Consider the following 15,879-nt stretch of genomic DNA (forward strand, 5'->3'; position numbering starts at 1 on the left):
TTACTGGTTGTTCGGCAAATCTTCTAATTCTTGCAAACCACTGATCTGCTCAGAGAAGCTTCTCTAAATCTACCGTAGAAATAAGGGAAGCTTTGTGCCAATTGTTAGCGCTAAGCAGAAGGTTAGGAGAGAGAGGAGAAGTTACACATTTGCTGGATCCCACACGGTGAGTCCAGGGGAGGGAAGCAAGTGTACAGCCAGCCTGCAAGACGAGCAGCGCAGGGGAGCGCGGCAGCTGCCAACAGGACAGGACAGGACGGGGCAGGAAGGGGCAGGGGCTACCGGGCTGCCTCTGGGCTCCGTCATGGGCACCAGCCGAATTACTCTAAAAATCAAGCATTTTGCCTTTTATTTCCTATGATGGCCAGAGTTTCCTGTGCTGAGAGGTATGGCTATCTTTTTTCCCTGTCCTTTTGTTCAGCAAAAACAAAAGCTAATTAACGTAAATGTCAGAAGCTGCGGTGATGAAGGAGTCGGCTGCGGGAGTGGGGCAGAGAAACTTCCAGGGGCTGGCTGATTATGCAGATAAAGCACATTTGGGAGTTGTGTGTCTAGCTCTGTATGCCTGCTTTTCAGTTATTAGGGTAAAAAAGCCACCTCTCTGTGGGTTATTAAAACATGTCTCTAGGCCTCAGGAGCAGAAAACCGTGCTTCTAGCTTCATAGTGTGCGCATTTTTGTTTTACTCCAAAACTGTCTGGGCTCATTTCTATTTCACACTTTTGTTTACCTCAAGAAACATCTTGCAACCTGCAAAGAAACTGGCCTTGCCTCTGATTTTCAAAGAAAATTCAATAGCATCATTCCAGTCAGTGGGTTGAGCAGACACCATTCCTGTTAAATGTTGCTCTCTTTTTTCCTTTGGGTATTTTAGTAATCTTACAAACTGTACTTGAATCGAACTACTTTTTTGCACTTTCAAATACATATTTAAGTTGCTATAGTTATCAACCATTGGAGTGCATGACATTTTAAATTGAAACATGCAGGTTTTCAATTTAAGGAACAGAAAAAATACGTAAGACATTATTTGAATTGGTCAATGCAGGTGTTTAACCTATGGAATTTAAAGGTAAGTAAAGACACATTTAACACTGAATTTTCTTTGTAATTTGAGAGTTTGGGTATGTTTTTTGGAAAAAGAAACCTACAAAATTTGAATTAAAAAAAACCTTAGCAAGATTTAAGTTGATTATTGATACTTATAGTGATATAAGATCTATTCAATGTATACCAATATTTATATCTATTAAGAAAATATGACCTGCAAAGTCAAAATTTATGAAAATGGATACACTATGGAATCATTACTACAGATCACAGATTTTTGGTTAAGAAAGTTTGTTAGACTTTAAGGAATTTCCCTCATTCCCAAAGAAAGAAAATATTTCCTATCTGTTTTTCAATAAATTGCAATATGTATTCAAAATTAAATGTTTCTTGAGCTCTTGCCCAAACAGGTCACCAAACCTATTTTTTTAAGTGCTTGTGATAATTAGCCTGCTACAAACTTAGACTGTATGAGTTCTAGAAAAAGACCACGGGCTGAGTCCTTTTGCATCGTGTGGAATAACCCAGCCTCGGAGGCTTTCAGTAGAAGTGAATGAAGCTACATGTCGTGGTAGAGGAAAGCGAGAGACGCACGGGGAACAATAGACATCTTGTGGCAAGGGCTGAAATGTATGCGGCCAATTCCCATGGGAATGCCTGTAGCTCTTTCACACTGTGTGAAAAAGATGCTCCTTGAAAAGAATCTTTAATCCTTTCTTTCAAGGGAAAATCTATCCGAGAGCTTTACTGAAAGTTTCTAGAACCCAAATGGGTATAAGTTAGTCAGTGGGCATTTATAATACAGGTGAATAAAATGAGAAGGTTTTGATGTGCCGTAGTGTTGTCCAAAGTATAACATAAATAAATGCTGCTATTCTAGAATGTTCTAAAGTGAAGAAACCAGGGAATATCTTAACCCCAAGTTGGACGCTAGAGGCTAATTTTCTCAGAATAAGTTGGCTTGCTGAGTTAGTTATATTTATTAAAACTCCCCCAAAGAGCCTCAACACAGGTGGTATCCTTATAGTGAAGCAATTAAGTTCACTGATTCATGTGTATTTTTTATTTCATAGATCTATGGATGAATAATAGAGTAAACCAGCAATGTTTTATTAGTGTCCATTGAGTGCAGGTCACCTTGAAAAGTCATAAAAAACTTTTTCCTCTGGTGTCTTGAAGGGAATTACACACTCTATTCTCACTAAGAAATGTGGGAGAGTGAGCTCTACACTCACATAGAAAAACTAGGTATTTGGATTATCCAACCACAAAAACGTCTGAAATGCATTGTATCCCAGTCCATTTCCACTCTAAAAAAATCTAGTTACTGTTTAGCCATGTTTGGGGGTAGGGCTATCTCTCCAGGGAACAAGATTGCCCAAAAAATCAACAGGGACACTTTCAAGATAGTGCCTAAATTACATTTAAATTTGGGGTAGAGTACAGCTAGGATATAAACATGATATCCTAGATGTAAAAGACCTACGCATGTCTAACATGTGAACTCAGCATTGGGCAGAAGTACAGAGGTGTATTAGCTCTGGAAAGGGACGACCTAAGGACATGTTAACGGGAAAATGATCTACAAGAATAATGACATTAGGGATATGATTGCTGTTATTTCTTGTGTGGTTGCTATGTGCTGGGTTCTATGTTGAATGCTTTATATAATCTCATTAAATCTCCCAGCCACCCATATCACAATCCTCAGGTGCAAATATGGAACCTGAGGCTCAAGGAGCTTAATTAACCAGTTCTGATTTACACTGCAGATAATGGCATAGCTGAGCCCATAGTGAGCCCACACTCTCACCACTCTGCTCTTCTTCCTGGGTTCCTAGAACAGGTCCAATTCTGGACCCTGTACTCCTTTAAAAACGTAAGAAAATTGGATAAAATCTGGCAATGAGAACCACTAGTAATGAATAGAGAATGAGAGAGAGGGAAGCCTAAAGAAGCAGAGCCTGTTCCTTTAAGAGAGGAGACTGCATGGGGCGCTGGGTGGCTCAGTGGGTTAAAGCCTCTGCCTTCGGCTCAGGTCATGATATCAGGGTCTTGGGATTGAGCCCTGCATCAGGCTCTCTGCTCAGTGGGGAGGCTGCTTTCTCCTCTTCTCTGCCTGCCTCTCTGCCTACTTGTGATCTCTGTCAAATAAATAAATAAAATATTTAAAGAAGAAGAAAAGAAGAGGAGACTGCATCATATCTGTAAACCAGAAAATTATCAGCGAAAGTCTACACCTGCTCATGGATGACTGGCTTCTCCATTTCTATAGAGCAAACACTTCAAAGGGATTCTCCATATGTGGATGGCATAAAAATGTGATTGATCACCCAGTGTCTGGAAAGGTCATTCCCCTGGAGCATAGGACCTGGTTCAACGGCAGGTGTGTCATCACTAGGACCACACGCCTTTGCAGGAGGGTAGCTCTCCTGGGAGTCCCATCCTCGTGATCGCACAGATGCATCTGTCTGCAGCTCAGCTTCCCGTATGTTTTGCCAGCAGATAAGAGATCTGATGGGCGGTAGACCCTCTATAAGGACAAATTAGAGGTAAAGAGGAATACAATGAAAAAACATATTTTCTTTGATTTGTTTATGTATTTGAGAGAGAAAGCGAGCCAGAGAAAACAGGCAGGAAGGGCAGAGAGACCCTCAAGCAGACTCCATGCTGAGCACGGAGCCCCCACGAGCAGGGATCACGACCCTGAGATCGCCACCTAACCTAAAACCAAGGATCCAATGATTAACCAGCTGCACTACCCAGGCGTCTCTAACAACATGTTTTCTTAATGCACCATTAAGCGTTGAAACCTTTAAGTGTTGAGAGTTTCAGGATCTTTTTCTCCTCTAGATTATCAGTAAGATTAAACAAGATAAACATTTTCTCTGAGTGTCACGGCATATTTAACGTATGAATCTGACTTAAAGTGCCAATCTAAGTGGATTTTTAGGAAGAATCTCCCAGCGAGTGGAGTGGAAAAAAAGAAGGTATGCTCTTTGGTTTAGTGTGATTTGTTCATTTTAGTAGCAACTTCCTGCATCCTTAAATTTGCAACAGTATTAATCTAGAGGCAGAACAAGGGGACCTCAGCTTTCGGAGCTGTGACTCACAGGACAAATGCTCGGTGTTTCAAACTCCGTGTGTGTAGTCCTGGGAGGGAGGGAGGCGTTCACGAAGCTGCAGTCCTCTCTTCCCCAGACTTTGAGAAATGGCTCCCAATAGCCATTCTGTTCACCTGCAGGAGTTTCTGTTGAAACTGTTTCCTGCGTGGCTTTTTCTATGCATCCCCATCCAGCCCTGTTCTTACCAGGGAAAGTATAGATTTTCAGGAACACAGGGGGTTTTGTGTTCTCTGTTAAAAACAACTTCACTTGACTGGGGCAGGCTTTCTGTTTCACCCAGGGAAACAGAGCCTTTCTCTCAGAGGCAACTCTCCACTGGGTGAGGTGCCGCCTGTCACCTGACCGGCTCTGGCGATGCCAGTGGCAGTAGGCTGCATTCCTTGAATTCTTCCACTCAGCACCAAGAGCCAGCGCAGCAATGAGCAACTTCAGGTTCACTGAGCTGAGCGGATTCCACTTGCGGTGCCCCGGTGCCCTCGGAGTCCGTGGCTCGGATCTCCCGCCCAGTCTCAAAACAGACAACTGAGTAACAGCAAGCTGCCCGCCTTTGAAGAGTAGCACGCAGGTAAATCCAGTTTGTGGGGACAGCTGGGACTCCCTGATATGTGTCACATGGGACACAATCATTTTTGTGTGTGGTGTCTGCTTCTCCGTGCAGAAACTTGACTTGTCAACAGATACCTGCTGAAAAAAAATAGATACTAAGTAAGGAAAGTGGGCTTCAGATGAGGGTCCTTAAGGATTAGGGAGAGAAGTTAGGAGAGCAAAAGCTGGGAGTAAGAAGGGCTTTTATATGTTGGTTTTTGCAATTCCAAAAGTACGAGATTGGAGGCTGACCTACTTGGAAGTGAATCTTGGCTCTGTGTGTAACCTTCGACGCAATGCCTCACCAGCCCTTTTTCCTCTTTGTTAATAATATCTACCTGCCGGGTTGATGGGAGAACGGAGGAGAAAGTCTCTAGCAAAGAGCCGAGTGCATAGAGAACCCCGGCGGTGCACACACATGTGCATACGTGCACACACGTGCGTCCTTGTGTGGATCTGGTGGGCGCATCTGTATATGTGCATACAGACCACAGGACTATGGCATTCATAAGGGTAGGTAGTTTCTCAGAGGATGAGGCTGAACTTGATCTGTCTCTGACCTTCTCTACTGTTGCAGAGAGATCAGCCCAGGAAGCCAGACACCTGAGCAAAACATTGACCAGAGCTGCTGAAAAATAAATAACACATCTTTCTGATCCGTATCCAGGAAGGGGCGGTATAATGTACCATGTGGTGTGCCCTTACATGAAGACTGATCGAAGCAAGGCAGCTCAATAATTATCACATGTGGTCATGTATGCAGCTGATAGGGCTCCATTCTGGGAGACCAACTACCTTCAGTTCTGACTCTGCAGCTTACTCTCTGGGTGTTCCTGGGCTGGTTGCTTTCCTCTCCGAACATCCGTTTCTCATCACATGGAATTGTCATGAGAATTAAGTGACTCAGTCCTCAGGAAGCACTCATAGTAGTGCTTGCCACATGGTAAACACCTGCTAAACATTAGCTGTTGGTGTCATTATTTGACAAAGGGCTCTTTTATGTGTTACTAGCTTTGATCTTCAAAATGACCTGGTGAGATGGACGAGGCATGCATTAGCCCCATTTTGCAGATAAAGAAACTGAGGCACAGGGAAGGGAAAAGCATGCACCAAACCTCAGTCTGCAGACAAGCAGCTGATTTAGTATATCCTCAGCATGTGTGCATTGAATGAAACCTGTCTGAAAATGTCTGGCCTGAACACCATTTCCTCCACAAAGCCATTCGTTACCATCTTCCCCAGGAGAGATCTCTCTCTCCCTTGTACTTCCCCAAACGTCCTTTTATGGGACAGAGAAGACTTTCCTCTAGGTCATCCTTGTATTATAGAATGTTTGGTGTAAGTGTCACCTCTCCCTACCTCACCTTAGATGTGTGAAAGTTCTCATGGACGGTGGTGCTTTGAACAATACTGTTTTGTACATGATGGACACTCAAGGGTAACAGCCTGAATGTAGGACTCCATACCAGGGGTCACTGTGAGTGTGGAGAGCAAAGGAGACCAGGGAAAACCTGGGGTGCTCCTCTTGACCCGTACGTATTTCTGCTCCATCTCCATGCTCAAGCCATGCTATGTCTGGGGCAGATGTCTCTGCTTCAGGAATGGTGAGATGTTGACCAACAAGCTGGCTGGTCAAGGTGAAATCACTTCCAAAGTCCATCCAATGTCTTATTTTCCTGAATATTATTTCACTGAGACCCTGTCACTGCCAATCTCTGAAGGTAGGGGGAGAAATGTGCTCAAGGGACAATTCAGGAAAACACAGCCCTAATTTTTCCTGTAGTGACCATACTCCACCTTCCACATCTGCAAGGGTGTACTTTACTTTGTAGGACTCTCACTCTGCTCTCTCCAGCCCCCAAAACTCTCCCCCGAATCCCCACCCCAACCAACTCTCCTGATTTTCTCTTCCTCTAAGCTTCTCTTCCTTGTGACTTTCCTGCTGTATGGTTGGCCTAAACCCCAGGGTATAGATGGGCAAGGATGCAGGGTCCCTCCTTCCCTCAGTGTTGGAGGGAAGATAAATTCATTTCATGCTTTATGACACCACCCATATCTTCATTTTCAAATGTTTAATGCTCTGAGGACTTTTACTCCTAACAGTAGCCGTGCATGAAGTCCTACGTGAAATCAGCATGTCATAGTGGTAATGAACCAGGAGCCTAGCCCTGGAATCTCTGGGTCCAAATCCCAAGTCTCCAGTTTGCTAGCTGTGTGGCTAGGGCAAGTTGTTTATGCCTCGGTTCCTCACCAGTAAAATTTCCTTCTATAGTTATTATGAGGGTTAAGTGCGTTAATGTTTGCAAAGCACCTAGAACAGTGCCTGGCACGAAGGCAAGCATATGTAGGTATTGGGTATCATTTTTCTAGAGCTGGTAGATAGCACAAAAGTTGCATGTAGGTAATATTGCCCTCGACAGCCCTTCCATGTCCTATAAACTGCACTGATAGAGCTTATTTAACAAGCACCCTGTGGGGCGCCTGGGTGGCTCAGTGGGTTAAGCCGCTGCCTTCGGCTCAGGTCATGATCTCGGGGTCCTGGGATCGAGTCCCGCATCGGGTTCTCTGCTCAGCAGGGAGCCTGCTTCCTTTTCTCTCTCTCTGCCTGCCTCTCTGTCTACTTGTGATCTCTCTCTGTCAAATAAATAAATTAAAAAAAAAAATCTTCTTAACAAGCACCCTGTGAAGGACTGGTCTTGTGTTTAGAGACCACATTGCATGGAGAGTATGTACCTTTAAACTTTAACATTGCATTCAGCGCCCAGAGGTGCACTCACAGTGAAAGCTCGGGGAGGGAGTCTGAGATCACCCAAGGGAGCAACAGACTCCCCTCTCCCTTTCACACTCATTCTGGGGAACACATTCCGAGTGAAAGGCTGGGCTGAATTGCCTACTGCTTATATTCTTGTATTAAATAAATCACCCGCAGCTCTCACTCTCTGAACATGTATCTGCATTTGTAAGTTACATGAGATGACTCCACTGTAAACCACAGGGAAGCCCACTGGCCTGAAATCAGGAGAACAGCACCGCTGTAACTACCATGGAGACTTCGGGAAGTCAATGGCTAAGGTCTCTACCAGTGCAAATGGTCTGTGATTTTATTAGGCCCAGAGGGGAACTGATGACAAAAATCAGATATTTACTTTGTGCCATTGCCCTTCTCTCTATGGACTGTTAATCGAGTAAGAAGTATAGTGGGACTTTATTACTTCAACTGTGGGAATAGGGGGAAGAGTGCCTTATCCCAATGCCTTCCCTCTTTAGCCTGCATCACAATGCTATCACTTTCAAGTTCAGTGTTCAAGTTCAAATTCATACTTACATTCAGCAGAGATCTGTAGCCTCATACTCCCAGGCAGAACCCTTTCTTTCACTGTTACTTGTTTAGAGAGTATATATGAACAAGGCAAGTATTGAGATCACCTCCTGGATGTAGGGTGGGGGGTGTTTCTGTTGTCAGTATAGGAAAGAAACCCAGCCAAGAAGGCAAGCACTGATTTCCCTGTCCAGTAATAAAGAGAAACTCAGGCAGTGGTTCTAAGAGATGTTTTCTGTGTTCCCTCTTTCCTTTCATTGCCCTTTTCTGTTTGGTTTCCATGGGAATCTGTTTGGGGGAAATCTGGTGAGTGTTGGGCATATCAGTGCTTGCCCACTTGTTTCCTTACGGCATAGAAGAGAAGGAGAAGCATATAGAAAGGAGACAAGTAAGTGTGAAGGCTAAGCAGCTTTTTAAGTTTCATAGCAAATTCTAGAGAAACCTAATAATTTTTGGCAAGACCTTCCAAGAAAACAAACAAACAAAGGAAAAGCTCATTTGAAAGTCATCAAGTCAGAATCTGTTACTCTGCACATTTCCAAATGTCTTTTTCCCTCTCTCTGCTGGGCGCCAAGTTCATATTCTGAGCGGGGGGTGGGGGGGGGTATTCTACTAATAGTTATATTGTATCATTTATTTCTTTTCCAGAGAGTCAAAGAAGACCTCAAATTCTGGAGAAAAATGACCTTGCAAGGATTACAAAGTATACTTCCTACTGCATGTTTTTGTCTTACTAACCTCTGATGACTGGAACATATGGCCCTGGGCCTGCAGTAAGTCCATTGATTATCAAACTACTCATCATGCATCAACTGTTCAGACTGGTTTTAGGACAAAAAGATCTTTCACGAGCTGGGGACCTCTTCTCCTTAGATGACTCCGAGATTGAAGATAGCCTGACAGAAGCTTTGGAGCAAATTAAAGTAATTAGCTCATCTTTGGTAAGTAAACTAGTTTTTAAACTAGATACCCAAAGTAACTTATTTTAGAGCCAAATAATTGTTTGTATATGTTGGGGGAAAGAATCTTTGCATGGGGAAAGAGGAAAGACCACTTAAGACTGGTTCCTTTTAACCCAGCTCTGTGGTTTAGTTTAGCATCTAAGAAATAACACCAGGGTAGTCACTGACTTACGAGGGCAGTGAGGCTGTCTACTGCCCACTCCCAGGGACCAGAACTCGAGAAATTGCATACCAAGGAGGAATTATCACAAAAAGGCTTATCTAAGGGCTGTTTTTCTATCCTCGAAATGACATGGAGAGGAGAGGAAGCAAATCCTGGGGAAAGCGGACAGGCCAGGCTATATGACAGCATCGGTAAACAAAGCAGGGTGTGTGGAGGAGGGGGAATAATGAAAGAAGGCAGGATGACACCTCCTGCCACACAGGTAACAGGAGACAAGGACAAGGATCACTCTGTTGCCAGAAGTGACAGTTGCCCAGGGCTTGATAACACTGATTCTGTGTATTTCTATACAATCTCCATTAAAAAACAAACAAACAAACCCAACTCTCATTTTACTCCTTTTTCTATACCCACCCATTTAATTCAACTCACCCATCATTAGCCCGTAGTGTGATCAGACAAATTTAAAATGCCCATCAGCCCTCCCATTCCTTTGTTTCTCCTCAATGTCAAGATTATATATTCTGAAAGCACTTCCTAAAGGGGGTGGATGTGGAGTGCCCCGTGTGGTTTGCTGTTGCCTTTCTTCACTGTGCTTGGACCCTCCATGAGATTAGTTCCATTTCAAAGGCCAACTCTCCCAAGCATCTCTTGTGCCTTCGCAGCTCAGTAACGTTTGTTAAGACTTGGCACAAACAGCACCCGGGCAGAGGAAAGAGACAGGACTTGAGCCATAAAATACTAAATTACCAAACGTGTACACATTTCACAGATCACGGCTTTCTTCCATGTTTTAATGGAGAGATGTTTGAAAGGCTTACCAGCAACCAGCGTGGCTTCCTCCCCAAGACTGTCAGCCTGCTCACTTATTGGCTGCTATGAACACACCATGTCCCCCCTGTGGCCAATGAAGTCATTGCCCAAACACTCGTTTCTCAGCTAACGTCTTTGACAGCAGTTATGTGTCCATATTTATTTTTTTCCCAGAACGTTAATCAGCTTAGTCTGACTCAAAACACAAAGTATTCCTGGTACATTTCTACTTTCCGGGCAGGATTTCTGTGCTGTTTCTAGCAGCCCCTTCCTTCACAGTCCTGTGGAAACCAACTGGCTGAATATGCCACTGATTTTTATCTTATCTAATAAGAATATATATATAGATATAGATATCTCTATATAGGCATATATAGATATAGATGTATTCCCTGAAGCCTATTTCCACTAGAGGTCACTACTGTCAGTGATTTCTTTGGTTTTCATCAATTGCTTATTTTAACAGATGTCAAATTCAGAATTTTAGGACAGGAGAGTTCTGTTATATAACCCCACTTTTAACCATTAAGGCAGGCAGGTCCCTTGTCACCAGGAGCACTGTCTGTCCTTTAAGCCCTCTGATCAGCAGCCCACAAGACCAGCAAGGCTGGAGAGCTAGTGGTTCTCCTGTCTCCTGTCTTCACCTGCTAACTTCAATCATGCCTCACTTCCATCTCTCTATCCATAACAGTGGCGTGAGCAGATGGGTGGCAGAATAAAAAGAATTTGTTTTTAGAGGGATTGTGCAGATCAGTCCATTTTTTCTGTTTGTTACTCAATCCTAGTTATAAGTGTGTCTCAGTGTGGAATTCCTTCTCCCGTTCCATTCCTTTCAAAGCCAGTTCAAGTTTCATTATTCCTGAAATGGCTTCTAGTGATTCTAGTTCATAGTGATTACGTCTTTCTAAAAATATGTAGTTGTCCTTTGGCATGATACTCTGTTCTCATAGAGAATCATCTACTCATATGACCTCCTCCAGGGCAACTACTACACTATGGAATCCTAGATCTATGTTTTCAGCCTTGGTATCTCTCCCTCACCTCGAGCCCCTATGACTTGATATCCATGATCTCAACACAATATCTGAATTAGAAGTTAACATCTTTCTTCCAGCTGTACTATCACTTTCTTAGATCTCCAGATTTGCAACCTGGAGTCACTCTTGACCTTTTCCTCTCACTATCTCCTTTCTCTCTTCTATAGACACTACCTGAGAAATGACTTTTCACTGGCTCCTTCTTTTCCCTTCCTGCTCGCTATCCCCCTGGCCCAGGCCATCAAAACAAATTTGACCTTCTTGCCTTTGGTTTTACTTTTCTCTAGTTCAGTGTACTAACAGATACCCAATTAAACTTCCCCAAAAGATTTTATTGCATGTATCCCATTGTCCAAAACCTTCCCATGATGCCTCAATGCCCATGACAGTCAATGACCAATGCCAGCCATTAGTCCACTGAAAAAACATGTCCACTCTATGGCTCACTTCCCTGTTAGCTATATCCCATCTTTCCCTTATTAGGGCTTTCCTAATACCCTGAATCTCAGTAATCCATTCTACTTCTCTACTCCTCTTTACAAACAAAGAACTAGAAGGGATCTTCTAAATCATCTTTTCCAACTTCTTTCCGGCCCAGAAATCCCTTTGTTAGGATTCCTGACAAGCAGGTGACTGCTCTTTCTACCCTTGCAATGATGAGAACATAGTAAGTTTCTAATATTTTTTTCCTGCTCCTTACTTTTCCTTTCATAGATTTCCTTTTGCCATTGCATGAAGCTTCCATGTAGCCTTCAGTTAGTTTTCTGCCTTGCCCTTGCCAGGACAACAGAGAGGGAAAAAGTGGAGACACCTGGCTATGCCAATCAGATCTTATTTCCTGGTAGTTCCAGAAAAAATTCAGTGAGGGTGATTTGTCATGATGATGGTGCTCAAAAGAGATAGTCCTTTGTTACTGTTATCTAAACTTTTCTGTTGCTTATGACCAATCCTAACTTACAAAAGAGACAGTTGTTCCACTGTCAGAATTTTATTTTATTTTATTTTTTTAAAGATTTTACTGATATATTTGACAGACAGAGATCACAAGTAGGCAGAGAGGCAGGCTTGGGGGGGGGGGAGAAGCCTCCCTGCTGAGCGACGAGGGGCTCGATCCCAGGACCCTGGGATCATGACCAGAGCTGAAGGCAGAGGCTTTAATCCACTGAGTCACCCAGACCTGGCAGGGGAGATACCATGATCACTGTCAGAATTTTAAATTGTTAGTGCGTTCCTCCTTTGGACCAGCTGAAATCTTACTCTTTGTATTGTCTATACATTGTTCTTTGGTCTGTTCATTGCCCCAACAATCAAGAGCATAACTCTGTTCCTGTAAGAACTTTAAACAATATGAAGATAGGTATTAGGGATCCCCTCTAGCTTCTCTCTTCTCAGCACACATCCTTGGTGTCCTAGTGTACCTATGTTTTCCCATGACAAAGGAGCCGATGGCACAGAAATGTTATACTACCTCACATTTCTAGGCTTTGATATGGAAGCTGAATTTTGTCAGTACATGAAAAATTCTATCCAAATCATGATCTCCAAATGCAAGACTCAGAGGTATAAATTAGAGTGCTGATTTACAATGAAAATTATAATTTATGTCAGAATTTGTGTGCTCCCATGCCATCCCCACCAAGTGTATTACCCAGTCTTTCTCTAGACAATGGATATTATCATTGATTAGGTTTCCTCTTCCTCTTTTAGGATCATGTCCAGTCCTATCATCCTATATTTAACTCAGCTGTAATCACTCATGTACAGAGAGCATGTTGGGTTAATCCCACTCACACAAGTGCATTTTTTTTTTCACTTAATTCTCAAAGGGCAATCTTGTTTCCCTATTTTTGGAGAACATCCCATTGTAGCTCCCAAGTACTGCCTACATTCTCAACATTTTGGTTTCTTTCCCCTGGAATCTTCCTAATTTATTATTGTAATTTGTCAAGGCCAAGTACTGAAACCAACTGCTTGGAACAATTGCTGATAATAGTCAGATACTCTGTTTCTAAAATTTCTTTTCAACAGTAACATTACACAATTGGCCTCATTTATCCTGCCGTGTACCAGAACCCTCAGCTTGAATCAAGACTTGTAATTAGAGAACTTAAAAAAAAAAAAACTGTAGGTGTACTGTGGCACATTTTAAACCAGTGTAATAATATTCTTTCCCTCAGGCCCTCATTCTAGGGCATTCATACCTTTTAAAAGTTATGATTCTGTCCAGTATATTATTTCTCATTCCCATCTTTGTAGAACCTGAAAATTTGGCAAGCAACTCCTCAATCCTTTCCCTAAGGTCATTCACACAATCACTCAACCTTCCTAGATTCCATTCTATGCTCCATGCCCTCTTTTCCACTAGTTTGTCCAAAATACTGCTGGGTATACTTTGTCCTTATATTTTGCTTTCAAAATGTGACTGCTCACTTAAAATTCTCTCCAAGTTCCCCAATGTGCCTTTAAGTTTTGTCTTTCCATTTCAAATTCTTTCTGGACTACTTTCATCTCATAATCATTTCTTCTACTACCCTGGCTCTCTTCCCAGACTACTCATCCTCTTTCCACTCCTCCTTTCCCACCATGTTCCCTTTGCCTAACCCATACCCCCATCTTCTAGTTCTCTTTAATTTTTTTTAAACCAACAAAAAATGTTAGGCATACACAAATTGCCCAATTTTTAAAATTAGATAAAATTGCAATCACCTGCATGTTTCTCTCTGCTTTAAATCTCCTCCCTTTCCTCCCAAAGTAACCAATATCCTGACTATGGTATTTATCCATGAATATTTTATTTCTTTGCTACATATGCATAGCTTAAACATCATTTGTAGCATTGTATTCCATGTTTTAAAACTTTCTATAAATGGTATATAAGGCTCAATATAATGTTTCCAAGGTTTATGATGGTATAGGTAGTCCCAATTCATTTTTTTTTTTTTTGAAGGGACGGAATGTTCCACTAAGTGACTATGCCATAGTTTGATTATCTATTCCTCTTTTGATGGGCATTTACTATTTAAACAGTGTTGTAGTGAACATTCTTACAATCAGTGTTTTTGGCAAATGTGCTAGTATTTCTAGTGACAACAACTAGGAGGGAAGCCACTGGCTTGGTGGTTTTATATACTTCCAGGTTTCTGATATGCCACCAGATTGTTCTCCCCTACAGTTGTACCTAATTGCACTCCCTTCAGCCCTGCCTGAGGTTCCCAGTGGCTTTGTATCTTCACCAACACTTGCTGTTGACAGATTTTTAAAGTTTTTGTTGATTTAAGTGAACCATATCTGATTGTTATTTAAATTTGCATTCCCCTCATGATTGGGAAGGGCAACAGATCATTTTTTCATGTTTATTTGCCATTTGTCATTTGGGTTTCCTCTTCAGTAAAGTACCTGTTTATGATCTTTTTTTTCTCTTTCCATTTTTCCGTTGAGGTTTTTAAAAAGACTTTTCTTAATAATCTGTAGGAATTTTTTCTATATTCTTGTACAGACCCTGTCATGTATGAATGTTACAGGTCTCCTATTCCCAATGTAGCTTGCCTTATGCATTTTACTGCAGTAAGTCCTGATATCTGGTGGGACAAATATCCCCAAACTTCTTTAAAATATTAGCTTCTCAATTTTAATGAATGATTCTGTCACTATCTTGATAGGAATTTTGTTATAGCTATGAATTTATTTGAAGAAAATTAACATCTTTATGTTACTATCTTCTTATGTGTGGATACTGTATATGTATATATTTACTTAGATTTTCTTAAATATCTTTTAATAAAGTTTTATGATTTTTCCTAAAGATATTAAAAGTCTTGTAAGTCCTTTTCCCCCCTTTAAAAATTTTATTTAAATTCCATTAGCCAACATATAGTACATCACTAGTTTCAGATGTAGTATTCAATAATTTGTCAGTTGCATATAATACCTAAGTCCTTTTTAAAATATATAAGTATTTTAGATTTCTTTTGGCTGAGATTATAAATGACATCCTTTAAAAAAATTATTTTCCAATTATTTTTCAGATGATTAAAACAGAAATGACACTTGTATCATGATCATAAATCCATTAAACTTATTCAACTCTCTTATTAATACTAATATCTTATCTATAAATTTTCCCCACTATTCAGCAACACTTATTAGGCACTTACGATATGCCAGATACTACAGATGCTGGGGATACAAAAGTAAGAAAAATAGACAAAGAAATCTCTGTTCCCTTTTATTCCTGTTTTTCTAAGAACTGATTAATTTTATCAACTGCTTTTTCTACTCTTTTAAAGTAATGCTATTTTCCCTTTTAATCTTATTAATGAGGTGCATTATAATAATTGATTTTTAAAATACAAAGTCATTATAACATTCTGGGATAAAGTGAAATTTGACATTAATTTTAGTACATTTCCTGATTTGGTTTAATATTTTTAAAGAAGCTTTGAAGCCATGAGATTGGCCTATAATTGTCCTTTCTTCCACTGTTTTTCCTTGACTTTGGTATCAAGTTATACGTACTTGGTCATAAAATGATGTGGGAAAAGTTTCCACATTTCTGTTATTTATGACTTTATAAGATTGTGACAATCTATTCCTTAATTTCACAGAAAACTATAAAACCCTCTTGGCACCATGCAGTTTTGGGGGGGGGCGGGGGAGTGGTAGTGCTGGTCAGTTTTTTTTTAATTACTAAATTCATTTCTTTGAAGAAAATTGGGGGGAGAGGTTGCTTTAGTCACTTTTGGTAAAGTATCTTTTCTAGGAAACTACGTATTTTATCCCAGTTTCAAATTTATTGGCATAAAACTTTTTTATTCTATTTTTTTTTT

General features: G+C 41.2%; 1 protein-coding gene across 2 annotated transcripts in view; it reads left to right on the plus strand.

Annotated features, from left to right (window-relative positions):
- Positions 1-260: 260 nt before the first annotated feature.
- Positions 261-15,879, plus strand: part of VEPH1 (ventricular zone expressed PH domain containing 1) — a 243,943-nt gene continuing 228,324 nt past the window's right edge. Inside the window, exons 1-2 of one of the 2 annotated variants that reach the window (XM_046003913.1) lie at positions 261-386; positions 8,727-9,019. In XM_046003913.1, the coding sequence (XP_045859869.1) occupies positions 8,822-9,019 (198 nt within the window). In that variant the 5' untranslated portion in view covers positions 261-386; positions 8,727-8,821. Of the gene's footprint in view, positions 387-4,589; positions 4,740-8,726; positions 9,020-15,879 lie in introns of those variants that run through there. The other variant, XM_046003914.1, reaches the window with a different exon arrangement.

This window comes from Meles meles, chromosome 4 (genome assembly GCF_922984935.1).
Source record: "Meles meles chromosome 4, mMelMel3.1 paternal haplotype, whole genome shotgun sequence".
Lineage (NCBI taxonomy): Eukaryota > Metazoa > Chordata > Mammalia > Carnivora > Mustelidae > Meles > Meles meles.